Source organism: Eubalaena glacialis, chromosome 19, assembly GCF_028564815.1.
Source record: "Eubalaena glacialis isolate mEubGla1 chromosome 19, mEubGla1.1.hap2.+ XY, whole genome shotgun sequence".
Lineage (NCBI taxonomy): Eukaryota > Metazoa > Chordata > Mammalia > Artiodactyla > Balaenidae > Eubalaena > Eubalaena glacialis.
Genome location: NC_083734.1, coordinates 6,668,527 through 6,686,617, shown reverse-complemented (window position 1 = coordinate 6,686,617; position 18,091 = coordinate 6,668,527). Strand labels below are relative to the sequence as shown.

Here is an 18,091-nt window from a genome sequence, read left to right as displayed (position 1 = left end):
CTGAAATGCTCCGGAACACTCTGCCAGCATCTGTTTCTCCCACGAGCCCCCGGCACACTCATCCTGTTCCCGCTCCAGGCCTGCTTGGTGCACACGAGCGAGACCATCCGAGTGTGCTACTTCCTGGAGCGGCTCCTGGCTCGGCGGCGGCCGGTCATGCTGGTAGGGACCGCGGGCACCGGCAAGTCGGTGCTGGTGGGAGCGAGGCTGGCCAGCCTGGACGCCGAGGAATACCTGGTGAAAAACGTGCCGTTCAACTACTACACCACGTCGGCGATGCTGCAGGGTCAGTGTTACCGAATACATCAATAAATCGTGTGAATCGGTCGCGCTGCTCACTGCTTACAAAACCAATTACATACTTGCAAATGGTATCAATAGAAGAAAAAGGTGCCTTTAATCAGAATGCTGGCAATCTGAGGAGATGGTGGCCTCAGCGTCCTCCAAAAGCCATCTCCCAAGATTCTGCTCAGCCATGAAACTTTGTAAAGAGACAGAGAGGAGTAATCTCAGTTAATCACTGAGATGGGGGTCAGAGTCCTCGCCGCCCCCCACTGTGTGCAGGCTTGTCGACGCCTTGTGATCTTCCTCTAGACGTTATCTGTTCACACAGTTTGGTCACACAGTTTATTTGCGAGATGACTGATGGGGAAGCCAGGGAAGAGATCTGGTCATCTGTTAATTACTTATTCTCCATTTCTACTTCTTTGATCTAAGGGAAGAGCTGACGGGTTAGGCAAGGCATTGTATGATTAAAAGATTTGAAAGCGGTTCTTGGGTCAGAGGTGAGCAGAGCATATGGGCGCCTGGTTTAAAAGTTAGTTGCAATATCGATTTGCTCAAGTAACAGGAAAGGGGCTTCCTGCTGAGAGCGGTTTCCTGCAAGGAGCTGCTTACATAAGGGGCCCGGGTGGGGGGGGGGGCGTGGAGGCAGGGTGGGGGGGGTGTCTGAGTGTCCACTCCTCCTAGCGGAGCTGGAGCTGGAGCAGAAGTCAGGCACCTCCCAGGCGTGACTCCCAGGGGCAGCACTGTTCATTCCCCTCCCACTCCCCTTCTCTCCTCTCCCCTCCCCTCTGTGTCCCACTTTCCAGCACCCTTAGCAAGGTCCCCTTTCCCATCCTTTCTCCCTAAGTGCCTCCCTGGCCTGCTAAATTCCCCCAGGGCGGGATTGCAACCCAGGTGCAGTGAAATATTTCAAGCATGCAGAAAAGTACAGAAAATAGTGTAACAGATGCCCATGTACCCACAACCCAGATTTCACAGATGTTAACATTTTGTCATTTTGCTATGGATCTTAGCATTTTAAGTACAGCCAACATACCACCCCCATCCCTTCCTCTGTCTTGCCCCTCATTAACCGGACTAGGACCACTAGAGTTGATGTGCATTACTCCAAATTTACGCTTTTGATACATATATGTACCCATAAAATACACCATGTTGTTGTGTGTGTTTAAATTTTAAATAGGTATCATACTGTAACTTCTTTGGTAACTTGCTTTTTTCATCATTGTCTGTTTTAATGCATGCAGAACTTTTTCATTGGTTTTTCACTGCTGCATAGAATTCCCTTCTGTGAATAAATCACAGCTCATTTATCCATTTTCCTACTAAAAGGCGGCATCATTTTTTAACATTTTCCCTTTTAAAAAACATTTTTGGAGTTATAATTGACATACAATACATGGCACACATTAAAGTATACAATCTGATACATTTTGAAATATTTACCCATCATGAAACCATCACTACAATCGAAATAATGAATACATCCATCACCTCCGTGAGTCCCTCACCTCCCTTGGTAATCCCTCCCTCCCTCCCAACCCCCCCATCCTGTCCTGTGCCTAAGGCAACCACTGGTCTGTTTCTGTCACAATAGGTTAGTTTGCATTTTCTAGAATTTTATACAATGGAATCATCATACAATAGGCCCTCTTTTTTGTCTGGGTCCTTTCACTCAGCATGATTTTGAGATTTATCCATGTTGTTGAGGGTACAATAGTTCATTCTTTTCATTCCTGAATAGCAAGATAAAATATGTAAAACACTCAAAATGATTCCTAGCATACAATAAGTGCTCAGTAAATGGAAGCTGTTATTCTAACAATATTAAAATCCTTCTCAAATTTAAAAATCTATAAATATTATACAATAATCTCTAAGCCCCAACTGCCAGAACAAAAGGAACACAAGCAAACCCCTTTTGCTTGAAAAAGGCTTTTAACATAAACTATGCTAAAACAAAAATAATGTTTTTGGAAAAAATGTTCCGGCTTTCACATGGGCAGTAACTTCACCCCAGCATGTCAGTTCACTGAGGTCTCCAGGGGGGTGTTTTGCAGCTCACTCATCCTGCTAGTCCATTGAATGCCATTTTTCTCAAAATCAGATGTTCTTTTATAGAGAAGGCAGCTGCTTGATATTCCCTGCATCTCTCCTCTCTTATTGCATCCAGCTCTGGGGTCTCCACTGAGTACTTTTCTAAACTCAGATTCAAAATTCCTTTAAATGCAAATGCAGGTTGTGTTTCAAGGCATTCACATTGCTCACCAGTGCAGATAGCACTTGCTTTATTTGAAGTTTATACTCTGCCAAACCACTGTATTATCAGTAATGCTTTTGACTGCAAGCAGCAGAAAATCTGATGATAGTGACATAAACAGAGATTCTTTTTTCATGCAACAAGAAGTCTTGAGGTAGGCAGTTGCTAATGCTAAATCAATGGTTCAATGATATTGAGGCTATAGTAACTATTAGTCTCTTAGATGGTCCCTCAGGGTAGCAGAGTGGCTGCTCCTCCGGCCATCACATCTGCATTCCAAATGGAAAAAAAAAAAGATAAAGGGAAGAGTTAGTGCCCATGTCAGGAAATGATAGCTCTCCAGGAACCCCAGTGACTTATGTGTGTGTGTTACTGTTCAGAACTGTGTCACATGGCCACCCCAGCTGGAAAGTGACTAAGGAGAAGGAAGTAGGAAATGGTGTCCATCACGGATCTGATGACCTTTAGTTTTTACAAGATGAGAAAATGAGGCTTTAGAGGTGTTAAGGGACTTCCCTCAAAGTCACACAGTGAGTTAATAGCCAGGCTGTCTTATTTCATTGAGCTACAGTGTCCATCCACTTTGATAAGACAGTAAGTCATGCATCTAAATTTCCATAATAGAATGCCAACTTTGCTTCCGTTCATCTGATATCTGGAGCACATGGACGTCTCTGCCTTTGACAGTAAATAAAATAGGGCCTTCACGTGGTCACTGAAACTCTCAGACTTCACTTGATCATTCACCAGCAGCTGCACAAATCACAGATTAATAACACTGACACCTTGGCTGAGAGAGGCAGATCTCCGTTCCTCCAGCTGCTCTAAATGCCACAGATGCAGTTGCACTGCTTTCTTTCCCTTTGCTGAGTTACCATTTAATGATCCACCCTTTGGTGTTGATTGAAAGTTAGGACAATAAAAGATAATTTTCAGGGTTTTTTTAATATCTCCATGCCCATTTTGCAGCATGATACACCTTTTGTAAGTTTCCACGATATATGCCTTTTAGAATTGAGTGCCTGAAAAGTTTTTTCATACAAAAGTAGAGATGGGTTTATACCAGTGATCTGGGGTGACATGGTTACTGTAATTAAACACAGATCTAGTTCTGAGCTTTCAAGGAGGCAGTTCATAAAGGACAATGTGACCATTTTTATTTGGTTACAGTAACTATGTCATCCCTGATTACTGGTACAAATAAGTTTCTTCTATATTGTTTTGGAATCCCTTTTTAGCCTTTATTTTAATTGGTCTATTTTATGTCTGTTGAAATAACTTAAGCCTTTTCTCATTCATTTTGAAAATATAAGGAATTTTTAAAACTAAAAGAATTTGCAATGACCCATAGACAGGACAGTTTAGAAAGGGAAAAGGAGGGGTAAAAAACTGGGTCACAGCATCACTGGGCTTATATTTGCAGTGTGAAGCGAGTGAGCCAAAATGAGGCTCGTCACAGTCCTGAATTCTCCTGCCATCCAACTGCGATTTGAAGTATTCAACAAATATTTGAGTGCGTAATTACGCTAATTAGATAGGAGCTCAGGTGTCTGAGTCCTTGTGTAAAACAAATCTCCGTCACCTATTCATTAAACGTTTAAGGTTGGACAGGACCTTAAAAAAGATCTGATCAAACTCTCGACCTCAAAGGAGCATTACGTTATCACAGATAGACAGCTCTCGCCACTTGCCTGAATATCTTCCAAAAAGGAGATGACACAAATTTAAACCATCAAAGACCATCTAGTGGGCAAGACACTCTACTTGGAATGGGGGGAGGGGGTTTCAAAGTATAAGGAAATTGAAAACAACATGTTTCATACTATAGGGAAACCATTCCATAAATTTTGGCACCTCCAAATTATAGAACACAATGCAGCAAATAAAAATCATGTTTTGGGAGGTTAGGTATTACCATATAAAGAGGTTTACAATATGAGAAATGAAAAAAACATATGCAGGCAGAATATACAGTATAATTCCAATTTTGTAAAGGAAAAAAAATCTAACAGAGCAACTAGACTAGAATGAAATACACCAAAATATTGAAAGTAATGCTTACTGCTAGGTGATAGAATTATGGGCAATTTTCATTTTCATCTTTATGATTTTCTATGCTTTTCAATTTTTATATAATGAATATGTATTATTTTATAATCATGCAAAGAATGTTATTTTTTGAAAGAATAAATGAAAAGCCCTTACAATATAACTGAAACATCTTAAGGTGAAAAATTGGATAATATGAAAGGAAAATAGTTCAAACAGATACGATCATGTCAGTGCAAAGTAAGACAGTTAATTATTAATGATCTCTGTCAAAAACATGGTCAGGCAATGAGTTAACTAAACCTGGGATTTCTGAAGGGCGGAAGCCAGGTCGTAGTAAAGTTTAAGAAGTACTTTGCTGTGGTGGTTACATAAGATGCCATAGTCAGACAGACCTGGGTTAGAATCCTGGCTTTGCCCTCAGTAGCTGTATGACCTTGGATAAAGTCCTTTTATTTCCCTAAAGCTCAGTTTTCTCATTTGTTGAAAGAAGTTTTTAAAGGTGATGACAATGCATGCTAGGGCTGCTCTGAGGGGTCAGTGATATGGTGCACATCAAGTCCTCCTTACAAAGCCAGGTCCCTAGTGATGCTCTGTGAGTGAATGAATGCATGGCTCTGGTGCTCAGAGACTGGAGGAATCGTGGGACTGCTGTGGTCAAGGAAGCCCTGGAGAAGGGTTGGGACATCAGGGTTCACAAGCCCTCTCTTCCCCAGTGATATGAAAGAAGCACTGAAATGAGTATCAACAGCCCTGGGTTCTAATTCCAGCACAGCATTTAGCCTGCCTTAGCCTCTGTTTCCTTAGTTACAAAGAGGGGATGATAAGTCTTTCTTTGCCTATTCATGGAGTTTGTTATCATAATAAAAGTCATTCATTCATTCATTCTTTAATAATTTTTTGAATACCCTCCTTTGTGCTAAATAGTATTCTAGGTGCTGGGGTTATGACAGTGAGAAAAACAGAGAAAGATTCCTGGCCTTGTGGAGTTTATAATGTGGAGGAAGGGAGATAAATAAACAAGATGAATAAGAAAGATATAGAGGATATTAAGTGGTAATAAGTGTTACGGAGAAAAATGAAGCAGGGGCAGGGAATAGGAGGTGGAGTTTTAATTTGGGCTTGAGTGCCAGGAAAGGGCTTGCTGAGAAGATGGCATTTGAGTAAATACACGCATAATGGGAGTGAGGGAGCAAACTTCTGGCATTTGGGAGAAGAGGACTGCAGACAGAGGAAGCAGCCAGAGCAAAGGCCCCGAGGCCGTGAGTGACTAGTGAGTCAGAAGCAGGATGGCTGGAGCAGGGGGAGTGAAGAGAGGAGCAGCGGCAGAGAAAAACCGAGATGCGTGGCTTCCCAAGTAACCAGACTGGCTTTTGCTCCAAGTGAGATGGGACACCTCCCGAGGGTTTTAACCAGGGGACTGGCACGGTCTGATTGACATCTTACAAGAATACCCCTGTCTGCTGTCTTGAGAATACAGTGTAAGGATCTAGGGCAAAAGCAGCCAAGACCATTTGGGAGGATGTCACAGTCACCAGGTGAGAGCCTCGGACAAGGATGGAGACAGTGGAGACAGTGAAATGAGGTAACAAACAGGAACCCACTTTGAAAGTGAAGCAGCTCTTCAGTGCACAATGGTGGTGAAACGGTGCAGGAGGGATGGTGTGAATAAAAACACGGGGCAGCTGCTGCTCCTCGACGTGGCCACAGGCTGACCGCCCAGCCATTCCCGATGGAGAAATGCAGTAAGACTGCACAGGTGAGCTCCAGGGCTGGGTACGGACTTGTGTGCAACAATGCAGAACCCGGAAAGTTGGTGGGAGGGTCACATTTCTTGATATGTGTCATTCGTTAGTGCCTTCAACATCAACATTTTTGCTGAAATGTAAGCCCACTTTTGGTCCTCCAGTTCTACCTGGAAGCAAAAGAACTCACTACCATTCCATTCTAGATGGGACTTGGGGCAGAGCTCGGCCAGGAAGGGATCCAGCATGTGTGTGCCTTTCCTAGGGAGACCTCTCTTTCTCTGGAGTATTTGACATCATCCGTTTGAGATAAATAATCCCGTGCATTCCAAGCCCACTTCTTGTTAGCTGATGTGCTTTTCTCCTCAACAATCCTTGAGAAGCATAAAAAGCTTAATCAACCCAAATTACAGGGTCTGCTTAATTCCAGGAGTTGATTTGAATATCATTGCTTTGGGAGGAGGAGAAACAAGTCTTCCTAAGGAGAGAATTTCCTATTAGAAGGACTGTTCTCAAAGGCATGTCCTTGACAGCCCATTAATTATATTTCATTTTGACAGATCTCATATATAGTTGTTATATCTTAAGGGGGGGAAGAAGGTGTTGGGTGATTCATTGGTTGATAGTGTATGTTAATTGCATGCTAATTAAATTTAAATTTAATTCATATTTGGAACACTTAATTTAACTCAGGACCAGAAAATTGGAATATTCAAGCTTCTTGAAGGAACTTGTCTTTCTGTCACCTTCATATGTCTGTTGACACCTCCTCCTTGTTTACAAACTTGTTTTTCAAGAAAAGGAATCAGATGGTTCTTAGAGCCTCCAGCGGTAATAGTATTGGTTCTTGCAATACATAAATATTTAATTGCTTTATTGAAAAAAATACATGTCTCTCCAGCCTATTACTTAAATTTGCTCTAAACAAGTCCCGTCAGGCTGGAAAACCGTACTCTTTGATTGCTTCCCTCTGGCTGGGTAATTGAAGAAGCAGCTCCAGGAGAGAGTCTGTACTTGGTTTCCAGAAAGGCACTGAAGATGATCTGATACCTGAAGGCAGAGGGGCGCTGTTCATGATACTGGAAGCTTCTGGGAAATTCTCTGGGGCTCTTGTTTCTGCTCTCCCTCAGGGAACCCCAGCAGGTGAACTCTCTGAGAATACTGTTGACAGAATATCCGGTGTTTCCTCTCTTGTAGCCCAGGGGTGGAAGGAGCCTCCTCCCAGCCCCGGGACGGGCTGCTCCCCTGCTGTCTTAGGTGGAGAGGGCAGGTCTACCCAGGATCTGGTTGTCTGCAGATTTCCTTGGGGGTAGAGTACTAGGCCTTGGGACTTCTGTTTCTAGTCTACAAACAAAGAAGGTGGACTGCAAGTGTGGTGGAAGGGACATGGGCTTTGAAGTTTAACTGGTTTGGATCTGTATCCTGGCTCTACCTTAGAAGAGTTAATTCATTCTTCTGAGTCTCAGTTCTGTCACCTATAAAAGGGGTGATGGTACTAATCTTGTAGCAGTGTTGTAAGGATTCAGTGAGACCATAAATGTCTGTAAAAACCTAACAGAGGGACTTCCTTGGCAGTCCAGTGGTTAAGACTCCATGCTTCCAACATAGGGGGCACAGGTTCCATCCTTGGTCGGGGAACTAAGATTCCGCAGGCTGCACAGCGCGGCCAAAAAAAAAAAAAAAAAACCCCTAACACAGTGCGCAGTCAGATGTTCGAAGCCTGGGCACTGCTGTCACCACTCCTGCCTGGTCATCGGCCGCCTTCCCTCTGGTCCTGTAGAACTGCCGGCTGCTGGGAGCAGCTCTTGTTGTTTGCACGCTACACCATGGCTTGTCCTTGACATTGGACGGTCTTAGAACTGGCATCTGAGCTTTGAACCTCCTTCCCTCACTCATTGGCTCTCTCCTCAGCTGTCCTGGAGAAGCCTCTGGAGAAGAAAGCGGGCAGAAATTACGGCCCCGCGGGCAACAAGAAGCTTATCTATTTCATAGATGACATGAACATGCCTGAGGTGGACGCCTACGGGACTGCACAGCCCCACACCATCATCAGGCAGCACCTGGATTACGGCCACTGGTAAGAGCACACATAAAGGGACTCGGCCGGGTGGGGAGCAGGTCCAAGGCCGATCGCTGTCCTGTTGTTGGAGCTGCAGACCTCAGCTCAGCTCTAGCGCCAGATGAGAATTGCCACAGCAAACCGAGTCCCTCATGGGATTCTGTTTCCTGAGTGCTCTTCCTTCCAACAGGGAACTGAGACCCACCGGAAGAGGTTGGTCAGAGAAGGTACTGAGCTCTCATTTAAGGAAAAATGTCTACTTTTTTCCTCAATATTCATCTCTAAAGCTGCCTTCTCCAAGCTCCCAAAGCAGAATTAACCAGTCCCCCTCCCCCCATCCCCCCTCCCCCTGTGGTCCTATCGCAGTGAGCAGGGCCTTCGCTGAGAACAGCTAACATTCTGTATAGTGCACGTGTGTTTGCGGGTCTTAATAGCCTTTGTCTTTTCAGAGCATCTCACAGGCTCTGATGTTATCTCCTGCAACAGAATAGTTTTTTTTTTTTTTGTTTTTGTTTTTTTTTTTTTTTTTTTGTGCAGAATAGTTTTTAATGGCAAAAGGTCTAAACTTGCCAGAAAGAAAAAAGCAAGTCAGTGATTTGAGGTAACTCTGGCTCACCTTCCTACCTCACACTGAATCTACCGCTGCTGAGAAAGAGCAGGGAGGGCCGAGAGGGAATTCAGAGAGAGGAATTACAGTTACGACGACAGTCACCCGAGTTGCCTTTCATTCATTCCTAAGGTCTTTGTTGGACGCATGCCATGGACCACCATCCACAATCTCCACACCAGTATTCGAGCAGCTGAAGTCTCCTGGAAAAAATCAGGCTGCTTATTGAATAGTTTTACTTTAGATTCATGGTCACAAACCTTCAATGGGAAGTAGAAACTTCCTGGAAATTCTACTGTATTGCCTTCATATGTTTACATTTCCACCCTCCGAAATGTCTACTTTATGCCTTCTCCTCTCTCCTCAAACTTCCCACCCGACCTCAGCTGATGGTCCCTCCTGCCATCTCCATTTCTAGCTTCCACACCTATACAACTTACTTCCATCCCTGTGCATCTTTTTCTCCCTCCCCTTATTACATTTTCCCTGAGGCTCAACCACCCACCAGCATCTTGAGTCTACTCTCTCCATCTCTTGAAATCTCACTTCACCTACTAGTTCCCCTGTCTCCTGATGGGCTCCTTCATATCAGTGTCTAAATTTGCACAAATTTATCCTATTGTGTTAAAAAATCATTTTCTAATTACTGCTCTGTTTCTCTCTGCATAACCAGATTCTCTCCCCTGTCTCCACCTCCTCATCTCCCGCTCACTCCTCTGTCCACTATGATTAGGTTTCTATTTCCTCCACTTTACTGAACTGTTCCTGCTCAACTAACTGTATCTTTATTGTGAAATCCAACAGACCCCGTTGGGTCACCATCTTTCTTCTCTGCAGCACTTGATGTGGTTGACTGCTCTGTCCTGTTGGAAATACTGGCTTCCTTTGCTTTCCGGATACTACACACCCTTGACTTCCTCCTACCTCTTTGACCATCTTTGTGGTCTCTTCTTCCTGCGCTACTTCCATGGATGTTGTATCCCTTAGGAATTTGTCCTAAGCTCTTGTCTCTTCTCAGTTTCTACCAATGTATCTAGACTGTTTTTTACCCCCCAAACACATGAATGATCGGGCACATCCCAGCTCACCTTGACAGCACACTTACCTGCCTCTGCCCTCACTCAACTCTCGTCCATGGTTTCTGACTATTCCAGGTATGATCGAAACAAACTGTCCCTAAAGGAGGTCATGAATGTCCAGTACATTTGCTGTATGAACCCCACCGCGGGCAGCTTCACCATCAACCCACGGCTTCAGGTACAGGAGGAACTGTGACCCTGGGGTCCTAAACACCACTTTCCAGGCTGATGTCACTGGACTATGTGTGATAATTGGCCCCTCCCCTGTCCAGCCTCTTCAAGTGGTAAAGCATACAGGATGCTGACTCGCATTTCCAGGGAGACAGAAAAACCCCTAGACCCAGAGTTCTGAAGCTTTTTGAGCCAGAAGGAATCAGGGTTCATCTAATTCAACTTGGTCTTCAGGTTGAGAGAACTTCAGATAGGTGAATGACCCTCCCAAGGTCATGTGCATTCTCAGGATCACATTCAGATTTGGACTCAGATTCCCAGAGTCCAAGTTCCATTCCCTTCCTGCTATACCATGCTGACATCTTTGACCAGAGGTCCAAAACCCATTAATCATTTTAGGTTCAACCTAAGTTTGGGTTTAATGTGAGAAATGTGGCCAGAATGTAGAATTCAAAGCCCTTCTAAGAATTCTTCACCGTCTTATCCAAATCCTGAAGAGGTGATTTCTGTCCTGTGACCACGATGTCTAACTCGTGGCCTCCTCCACATGCCTCTGCTCCCCTGTCCAGCGTCACTTCAGCGTGTTCGCCCTCTCCTTCCCGGGAGCAGACGCCCTGTCCTCCATCTACTGCACCATCCTGACTCAGCACCTGAAGCTTGGGAACTTCCCGGCACCACTGCAGAAATGCGTCCCCCAGCTGATCCGTCTGGCCCTTACCTTCCACCAGAAGATCGCCACCACGTTCCTCCCCACAGCAATCAGATTCCATTACATCTTCAACCTCAGGGACTTGGCCAACATTTTCCAGGTGAGTCCATCGGCTCCAAGACACACTAGGAGGCTTAGCCATGATCCTGTCCCCTCCATTCTTTGCCAAACTCTCAGGCAAAGGCACAGTTCATACGGAGTGACGAATGTACAAGTAAACAGAGTGCTGTGGGGTCCGTGAGGGTCTATTCAACATAATAGAATTCTCTTTGCCCATTACATTACTTCCTGGTAAGCAGAGTGTATTTATTTCTGAGTTGGTTCCTTCGGGCTGGAGAAGGCTCAGCATTTTGGAGATAATGTCATCTAATGGTTCCAACATGCCTAGAAAAGAAAGTGACACAGAAGAAAGCGAGAAAACTATTTTGCAGGCCCTGGTGGTACACCCATCGTTCTTGGGATGAAAAATAACATCCCCTAAACCACGCAGGATAGCTCTGCTTCCTAAAGAAGCCGCGTCATACTATTCCGAAGACGCCATCCGCCAGCCACTGGGATGCGTCAGTCCTAAAAATTCCAGGTTATTTTCCAGGTCAGAGCCATTTCAGATCCTTCCAGCTGCTCATCTGAATAGCGGTGGCCTGTGTCTGCCTGGTGCTTCCAGTTGCTTGCCCCGTCACTATCAAAACCTCCAGAGGGCAATGCAGCAAACGCGGCCCCCTCTTCCCCTTGGCCAGGTACCGCACCCTCTAGTGATGGCTCCACAACCCTCCCATCCTGGATGAGAATCTGCAGAAACTGCTTTTCAGAGAGACCCCTCTCCAGGATAGTTCTGAGCCATTATTGAGGGAGAGTGCCTTTTATCCCAAGCAGAGGCCACATCTGTAGGGAAATATCAGCATGATCAGGGAGTGAGGCATGACCCTCCATGGGGAGCACATGTGTTTGGGGTTAATTACACTACCTGTGCAGGTAGGACTCTGGGGAACCTCAGACTAGCAAAGGTCCAGACTCTGAGGCCATAGAGGCTGCAGGTTCCACAGTCAAAAGAAGCAGAAACCCACTAAATATTAGTTCAAAGATCCAAGAGTGATGCTCCCAAAAAGCTTACCTGGAGGGTGGACCACAGCCCCACAGCCAGGGTGAGTCTCTGAGAGCTCCTGTGAGCTGGCTCAGGACAGCGCTCCTGGGTCACGTGCCTCCCAAACGTTAGCTCAGCTACAAATGAGGAAACACACCCGCAGAGCTTACACAGCCAGCCAGGGAAGGAACCAGAATAGAACCTAGATCTTTCAGGTTCCTGGCCAGAACCCCTTTCCACCACGCCATTCTGTCCTCACCCGTTCTTTCTATGAGGAGAACAGCATAAGACAGTTAAGGCAGCAAGAAAGACTCAGCTCCAAGCCTGTAAAACCCACAGCTCCGTGGCCCTCGGACCTGGATGGTGGCAAAGTTTGTGCATTCCCACCCTTATCTCCCATTTACTGCGTATTAATTGAGAAAGACTTTTTTTTTTTTTTTTTTTTTTTTTAATCACACAAGCCGTCTCTGAAATCTCACTGCGGCAGGATGAGCTGGGGGCGTCCCCATGTGCATCTTCCAGATGAGCAAAAAGGAGTTGAGCCATTTGATCAAATTCACGCTGCCCGTAGTGGCAGAACTAAAGGGGAAAGAGGCATTCGGTCTCCCTCACACAAAGCGCCAGCCCAGCTCCTGCCTGGACAGCGCCTTGTCACCTGTGTGACCTGAGATTCATACTCACGACAACCCTTTGGGATACACGTTATTATCCCAATTTAACAGAGGCTCGGAGAGGTTGCCAGCTGGTAGATGACGGCATGAATGGCCGTGGAGGTAGAAAAGTACGCACCGTGTTAGTGGAATAACAAGCAGGTGGAAGCAGACAGTGGCGTGGAGAGGTCGCGAGCAGTGAGATGGGGGAGGGAATTTGAGAACAGAGGGGATCCTTGTAAAAAGTCTGCCTTCAGTCTGTCATAAAGCTGGCATTTATTGAGCCAGTCCTACACCCTCTGCATCTATTAGCTAATAACTTAATCCTCACAACAACCATATCAGGTAACATACTGATCATTTCCAATTTAGAAATGACAAAACCGTGCTACAGACAAATCAAGTAGCTTGAGTATGTTCAGCATAACTGGTAAACAGAAGCCTCGTATCCCAAAACTAGGGGGGTCAGCTCTACTGTGCCGGGAATTCGGGGTGGCAAACACTTCCTCAGGAAGCAGGGCTCTGGTCCAGCCTGTCTTAGTGGCAACCGTGCAAAGTCAAGGAGGAACCAGGGAGGGGAGATATTGGCATGGGAGGCTAAGTCTGTTCCTTTTCCGGACTCAGGCAGCCTGAGTGGCACCCCCCGGGCTCTGTGTCCCAGCCTGGCCTCCCTGCAGCCTGCCAGCTGTCAGCCCCCTGCCCCAGATGGGGGAAAGTGCATGCCTGCTGGAGCCCCTGCCTCCCTCCAGCGCCGCCCCCCCTCACCCTCCTCCTCCAGAGCCGAGTTTCAAGGCCACAGCTTGGCTACAAGGTCCCCCTCCCGCCCCCTCCAGCCTGCTTGTCTGAGGAAGGCCTGACAGAAGAGCGTAAGATCTTAAGGGAGGGTGTTGTCCCCCGGGAGACAGGCGCTGCCTGGAGAACACGCTGTTTTCCTCCATCCAGCTTGATCCAAGGCTCCATCGTTCAGACCTCCTCTGCACTTCGCGCACTCTGTCCAGAATTCGGGCACCAGGACAGAGTTTGATAGTGCCCTGAGTAGCAGAAATCATTAACCGTTCCCATCTCAGTGCTACACAGAGCTGTCTAAGACGGTGCAAAGTTTGCTCTTGACGTGCTCTCATCGACTCGGTCCTTAATTGTCAGTCAGCCTGAGTGTTCGGCTGTAACGAGGCTTATACACATCAGCTGATGGCACCCCTCCCCGTAAAACCCAGTCCCGGAGTCAGCACTCCCGGCAGGGCTTCTTCCCGCCGTCTGCACCTCGCACAGGGCTGGTACCTAGGAGACCCGGGAAGGAGACAGGGGCCGAGATGTATGTGTGGGTGGGCCCAAAGGGACCTAATGAGATTTCTTTCTTTTTCTAAAGTAAACTTTTATTAAAGTATAGCATCCAAGTAGAAAAGCACACAGGCCATAAGCATAGAGCTTGGTTAATTGTCACAAAGTCATCACAGCTATGTAACCACAACTCAGATCAAGAAGTACAACATTCCCAGCATCCATGGAACTCCTCCTTTTTCTTTCTTCCATTCACTCTTTTCTCCTCCTTCCAGAGCTAATTACTGTCTGGACTTCTAACACCATAAGTTATTTTGGCCTATTTGAGGACTTTATATAAATGGAATCATATGGTAAATATCCTTTTGTGTCTTTGTTCAATATTACATTTGTACTTATATATACAATCATGTCATTGGTAAAAATGAATCATAGTAACAATTTCTTTCTTTCCAACCCTTAAATCTTCTAATTACTTTTTCTTACTGTGCTGGCTACAGCTGCCACTACAAGGAAGAGAAGAGGTGAGAGTGGCATTTTGCAGCATTCCTAATTTTAGGGGAAAGCTTTTAATAGTTGGCCATTAAGTGTGATGCTTACTATAGGTTTTTGTGGATGCTCTTCACCAGTTTAAGAAAATTTCTTTCTGTTTATAGTTTACCAAGAGTTTTTTTTTTTATCGTGAGTATTTGTTGAAACTTAAATGATTTTTCTATATCTGTTGAAATAATTATATCCATTTTTTTCTCCATTTTTTCTGGAAATGGGATAAATTACATTGATTATTTTTGAATGTTAAATCAACCTTGCATTCCTGTAATCAACCCAACTTAGTTGTTACATGGTGAACTTATTTTATTTTCTGGATTTCATTCACTGTTTTTATCTATATAACATTTACACCTATATTAATAAGATTTTCCTATAATTTCTCTTTCTTCTAGTATTCTAAGGTTATGAAGTCCTCATAAAAAATGCATTGGGAAACGTTTCCTCTTTTTCTACTCTCTGGAAGATTTTTTAAAACACTGTATTGTGCCTTTCTTAAATGTCAGAAGAATTTAATGATGAAACCATCTGGAGTTTTCTTTGTGAAAGACTAAATTATAAATTCAATTTCTTTAATACATATTAGACAATTCACATTTTCTATTTCTTTATGTATCAGCTGTGGTAAGATGTCAGTGTCATCAATTTCTAATTTATTGGCACAAAATTGTTTATAGTATCCTGTTGTTATCTTTTAAGTATCTGTTTTATCTGATATATGTTCTCCTTTTTATTCTGGCTATGTGTGTCTTTTCTGTTTTTCTCTTCCTTTCTTCTATCAGCCCTACCAGGGAGTTATCAGTTGTGCTAGTCTTTTCAAAAGAAATGGAAAAAGAAGAGAAAAGTATACCAATATTATGTGTTTGACTTTATTGGTTATCTCTATTTGATATGTTTTTTATATTATTAAAATTTGCTCTTTTCTTTGTAATCGCTTTCTTCCTACTTACTCTAGGATTGGGGTAAGTTTATTCTTGTTTTTCTAACTTCTTGACATGGCTACTTACATCATTAATTGTCAGCCTTTCACCTCTTCTGAAATGTTTATCTTAAGGCTATAAATTTATCTCTAATTGTACCATTCACTGCATCATGCAGGCTTTTATGTGTTATATTTTTTTTTCATTCATTTCATAATATTTCTTAATTTTCCCTATGATTCCTTCTTTAACCCATGGGGTATTTGGAAGTATATTGCTTTATTTCCAAAATTTAGAGGCACTCAACATGACCTGGAAGAAGCAAACCTGTACAAAGAAAAATAATTTTAGAAACTTATAATTCTTCTATATTAATAGAGATTTATATATAAAGGGTTATTGGGGCACATCAGAGGGATGTTGTTGGACAGGAGAGGAGATGCCCTGGAATACTTCAGCAACGAGAGAGCAGTGGAGCCTGATCTTGAAAGACCAGCTGAGGAAGTAAAGCGGAAGGCATGGAGGCACAGAAGTATTCAGGGTTAGAAAATAATTTGCAGTTGTGAAACTGAAATCTAGATTTTACGGGAAGTGATGGCAAGTGTGATGAGGAAGCAGATTGGTAGTCTTATTATGTCCAGATCTTTATGCCACGCGGATGAATCTGAGCATTATTATGTCCAGATCTTTATGCCACGCGGATGAATCTGAGCATTATTCTGTCCATAATGAGGAACAGTTAAAGGACCCCTTTTCTTGTAAGACAAGAAAGAAAGCAATGAGGGCAAACAAGGCGTCGATGAGCTTGAGGTTATAGGATTTGAAGTCGTCGAGAGGCTCTAATCTCAGTGGTCTCCATTCTTCCTTGAAAAAGAGGGATAGGACACTGGCTAATAGTAACAGAGAGGTGACAGAAATTTGAACAGAAGAGTAAATATTTGAAACGATCCCTGAGGTATATAAGAAGGAGAGCTTACTAGAGATGAGTAAGTGGATTACTGGCCTGCGAAGGTTAGCTATATTCATTCCAGCCCTATGTCATCGTTCTGGTTTTACATAAGCAATCATCACCCAGATTAGTTTTCAAGGTGGTGCTTGTAGAATAGAAATACAGCAGAGAAGCAGCCTCGCCTCTCACTGTGGTGATTTGGAAAGTAGTGGTTGAAATTCCAGGCTCTCAGGTCAGACAGACCTGGTTTCAAAACTGTGTGGTTTTGAACTAAGGCCACTTACCTTATGACATTGGGCATGCTTCCTGTCTTTCTGAATCCCAACCTTCACATTATACAAAATGGCTATTGTACAAATTACTTTGTAGCATCATGGATGGTTAAATGAGCTTTTTCTGGCAAAACATCTAGTTCAGTACCTGTCACATACTGGCTTCTATCAATTGTAAGTGTTGTAGTTTTAAATTGCTATTCATGTTATTTTTTGTTGCTGTTTATTCTCCTTAAAGGGCATTCTCTTCTCCTCTGTGGAATGTGTAAAATCCACACAGGACCTAGTAAAGCTCTATCTGCACGAATCGAATCGGGTTTATCGGGATAAGATGGTGGAAGAGAAGGATCTTGATCTTTTTGATAAGATCCAAGCAGAAGTGATCAAGAAAATTTTTGATGTGAGTATTGCCCTGTGAATTTATATTTACATTTGAAAAATAATGATAATTATGCAAGTGATCACCCAAATGATAAAAATCTAACCCATAAATTGAAGAAGATCAGGATTAGATAAGGAAATAAAATCTGTCATTATTTTGCCTAAGTGAAAAATGCTGGAGCAAGAAGAGACACAAATTAATCATAGAATCTCGGTGTTGTGAGGTCTGTGCAGACCATCTGATCCAATCCTCGTCCTATATTAATGCCTCTCAGCACCATTTCTCAGATTGGTCATCCCAGATAATGCACCAGCATCCTTGGAAATACACTATCCTGTCTTTCCAAAGGCAGCCACTTTGGAATGTCTAATGGCTGGAAATTTAGAACGATTTTGAAATTTGGAACCTTTGGAACAACTTTAAAGACTGGAGATTTATTTAAATAATTATCTGAAATTCATTACCCTGTCTACTAATCCTAGGTCTACATGACAAACCTTCAAATATTTTAAGACCATTTATCTTGTCCTTCCTGGGTCTTCGCTTTTCCAGGCCAAAGAGCCTCTGTTCTGTTAGCCATTTCTGACAAGACTTATTTCCAAACCCAAAGCAATTTGACATCATCTTTATTACTCTTCCATCAGTTCTCCCCTCTGAAATCATGGTGTCTGACTTTCATCACACAACCCAAGTGGGGTCTGACCAAAATCAAGATCATCATTCCCCTCTTCTTATATACTATAATTTTTGTTACTGTGTTTGCCAAAATGTGTCTTGCTAAACAGTTGTACCACAATATACTCCTTGGAAAGAAGGTATCCATGATGAAATAAGTTGAGAAAGTACTTCATATCTTTTTTATCCCCATAACATTTTATTGTTTTTAATTTTTTTAATTGAAGTATAGTTGATTTACAATGCTGTGTTAATTTTTGCAGTATAGCAAAGTGATTCAGTTTTTTATATTCTTTTCTACTATGGTTTATCACAGGATATTGAACATAGTTCCCTGTGCTATACAGTAGGACCTTACTGTTTATCCATCC

The 18,091-nt window shown here is 43.6% G+C and overlaps 1 protein-coding gene across 1 annotated transcript in view; it reads left to right on the top strand.

Moving 5' to 3' along the window:
* The window catches only part of DNAH9 (dynein axonemal heavy chain 9), a 297,703-nt gene that overhangs the window by 155,867 nt on the left and 123,745 nt on the right, over nt 1-18,091 (top strand). The window contains exons 38-42 of the mRNA XM_061176356.1: nt 79-286; nt 8,251-8,416; nt 10,160-10,262; nt 10,825-11,064; nt 16,902-17,063. Of these exons, the coding sequence (XP_061032339.1) occupies nt 79-286; nt 8,251-8,416; nt 10,160-10,262; nt 10,825-11,064; nt 16,902-17,063 (879 nt within the window). The remainder of the gene's footprint in view (nt 1-78; nt 287-8,250; nt 8,417-10,159; nt 10,263-10,824; nt 11,065-16,901; nt 17,064-18,091) is intronic.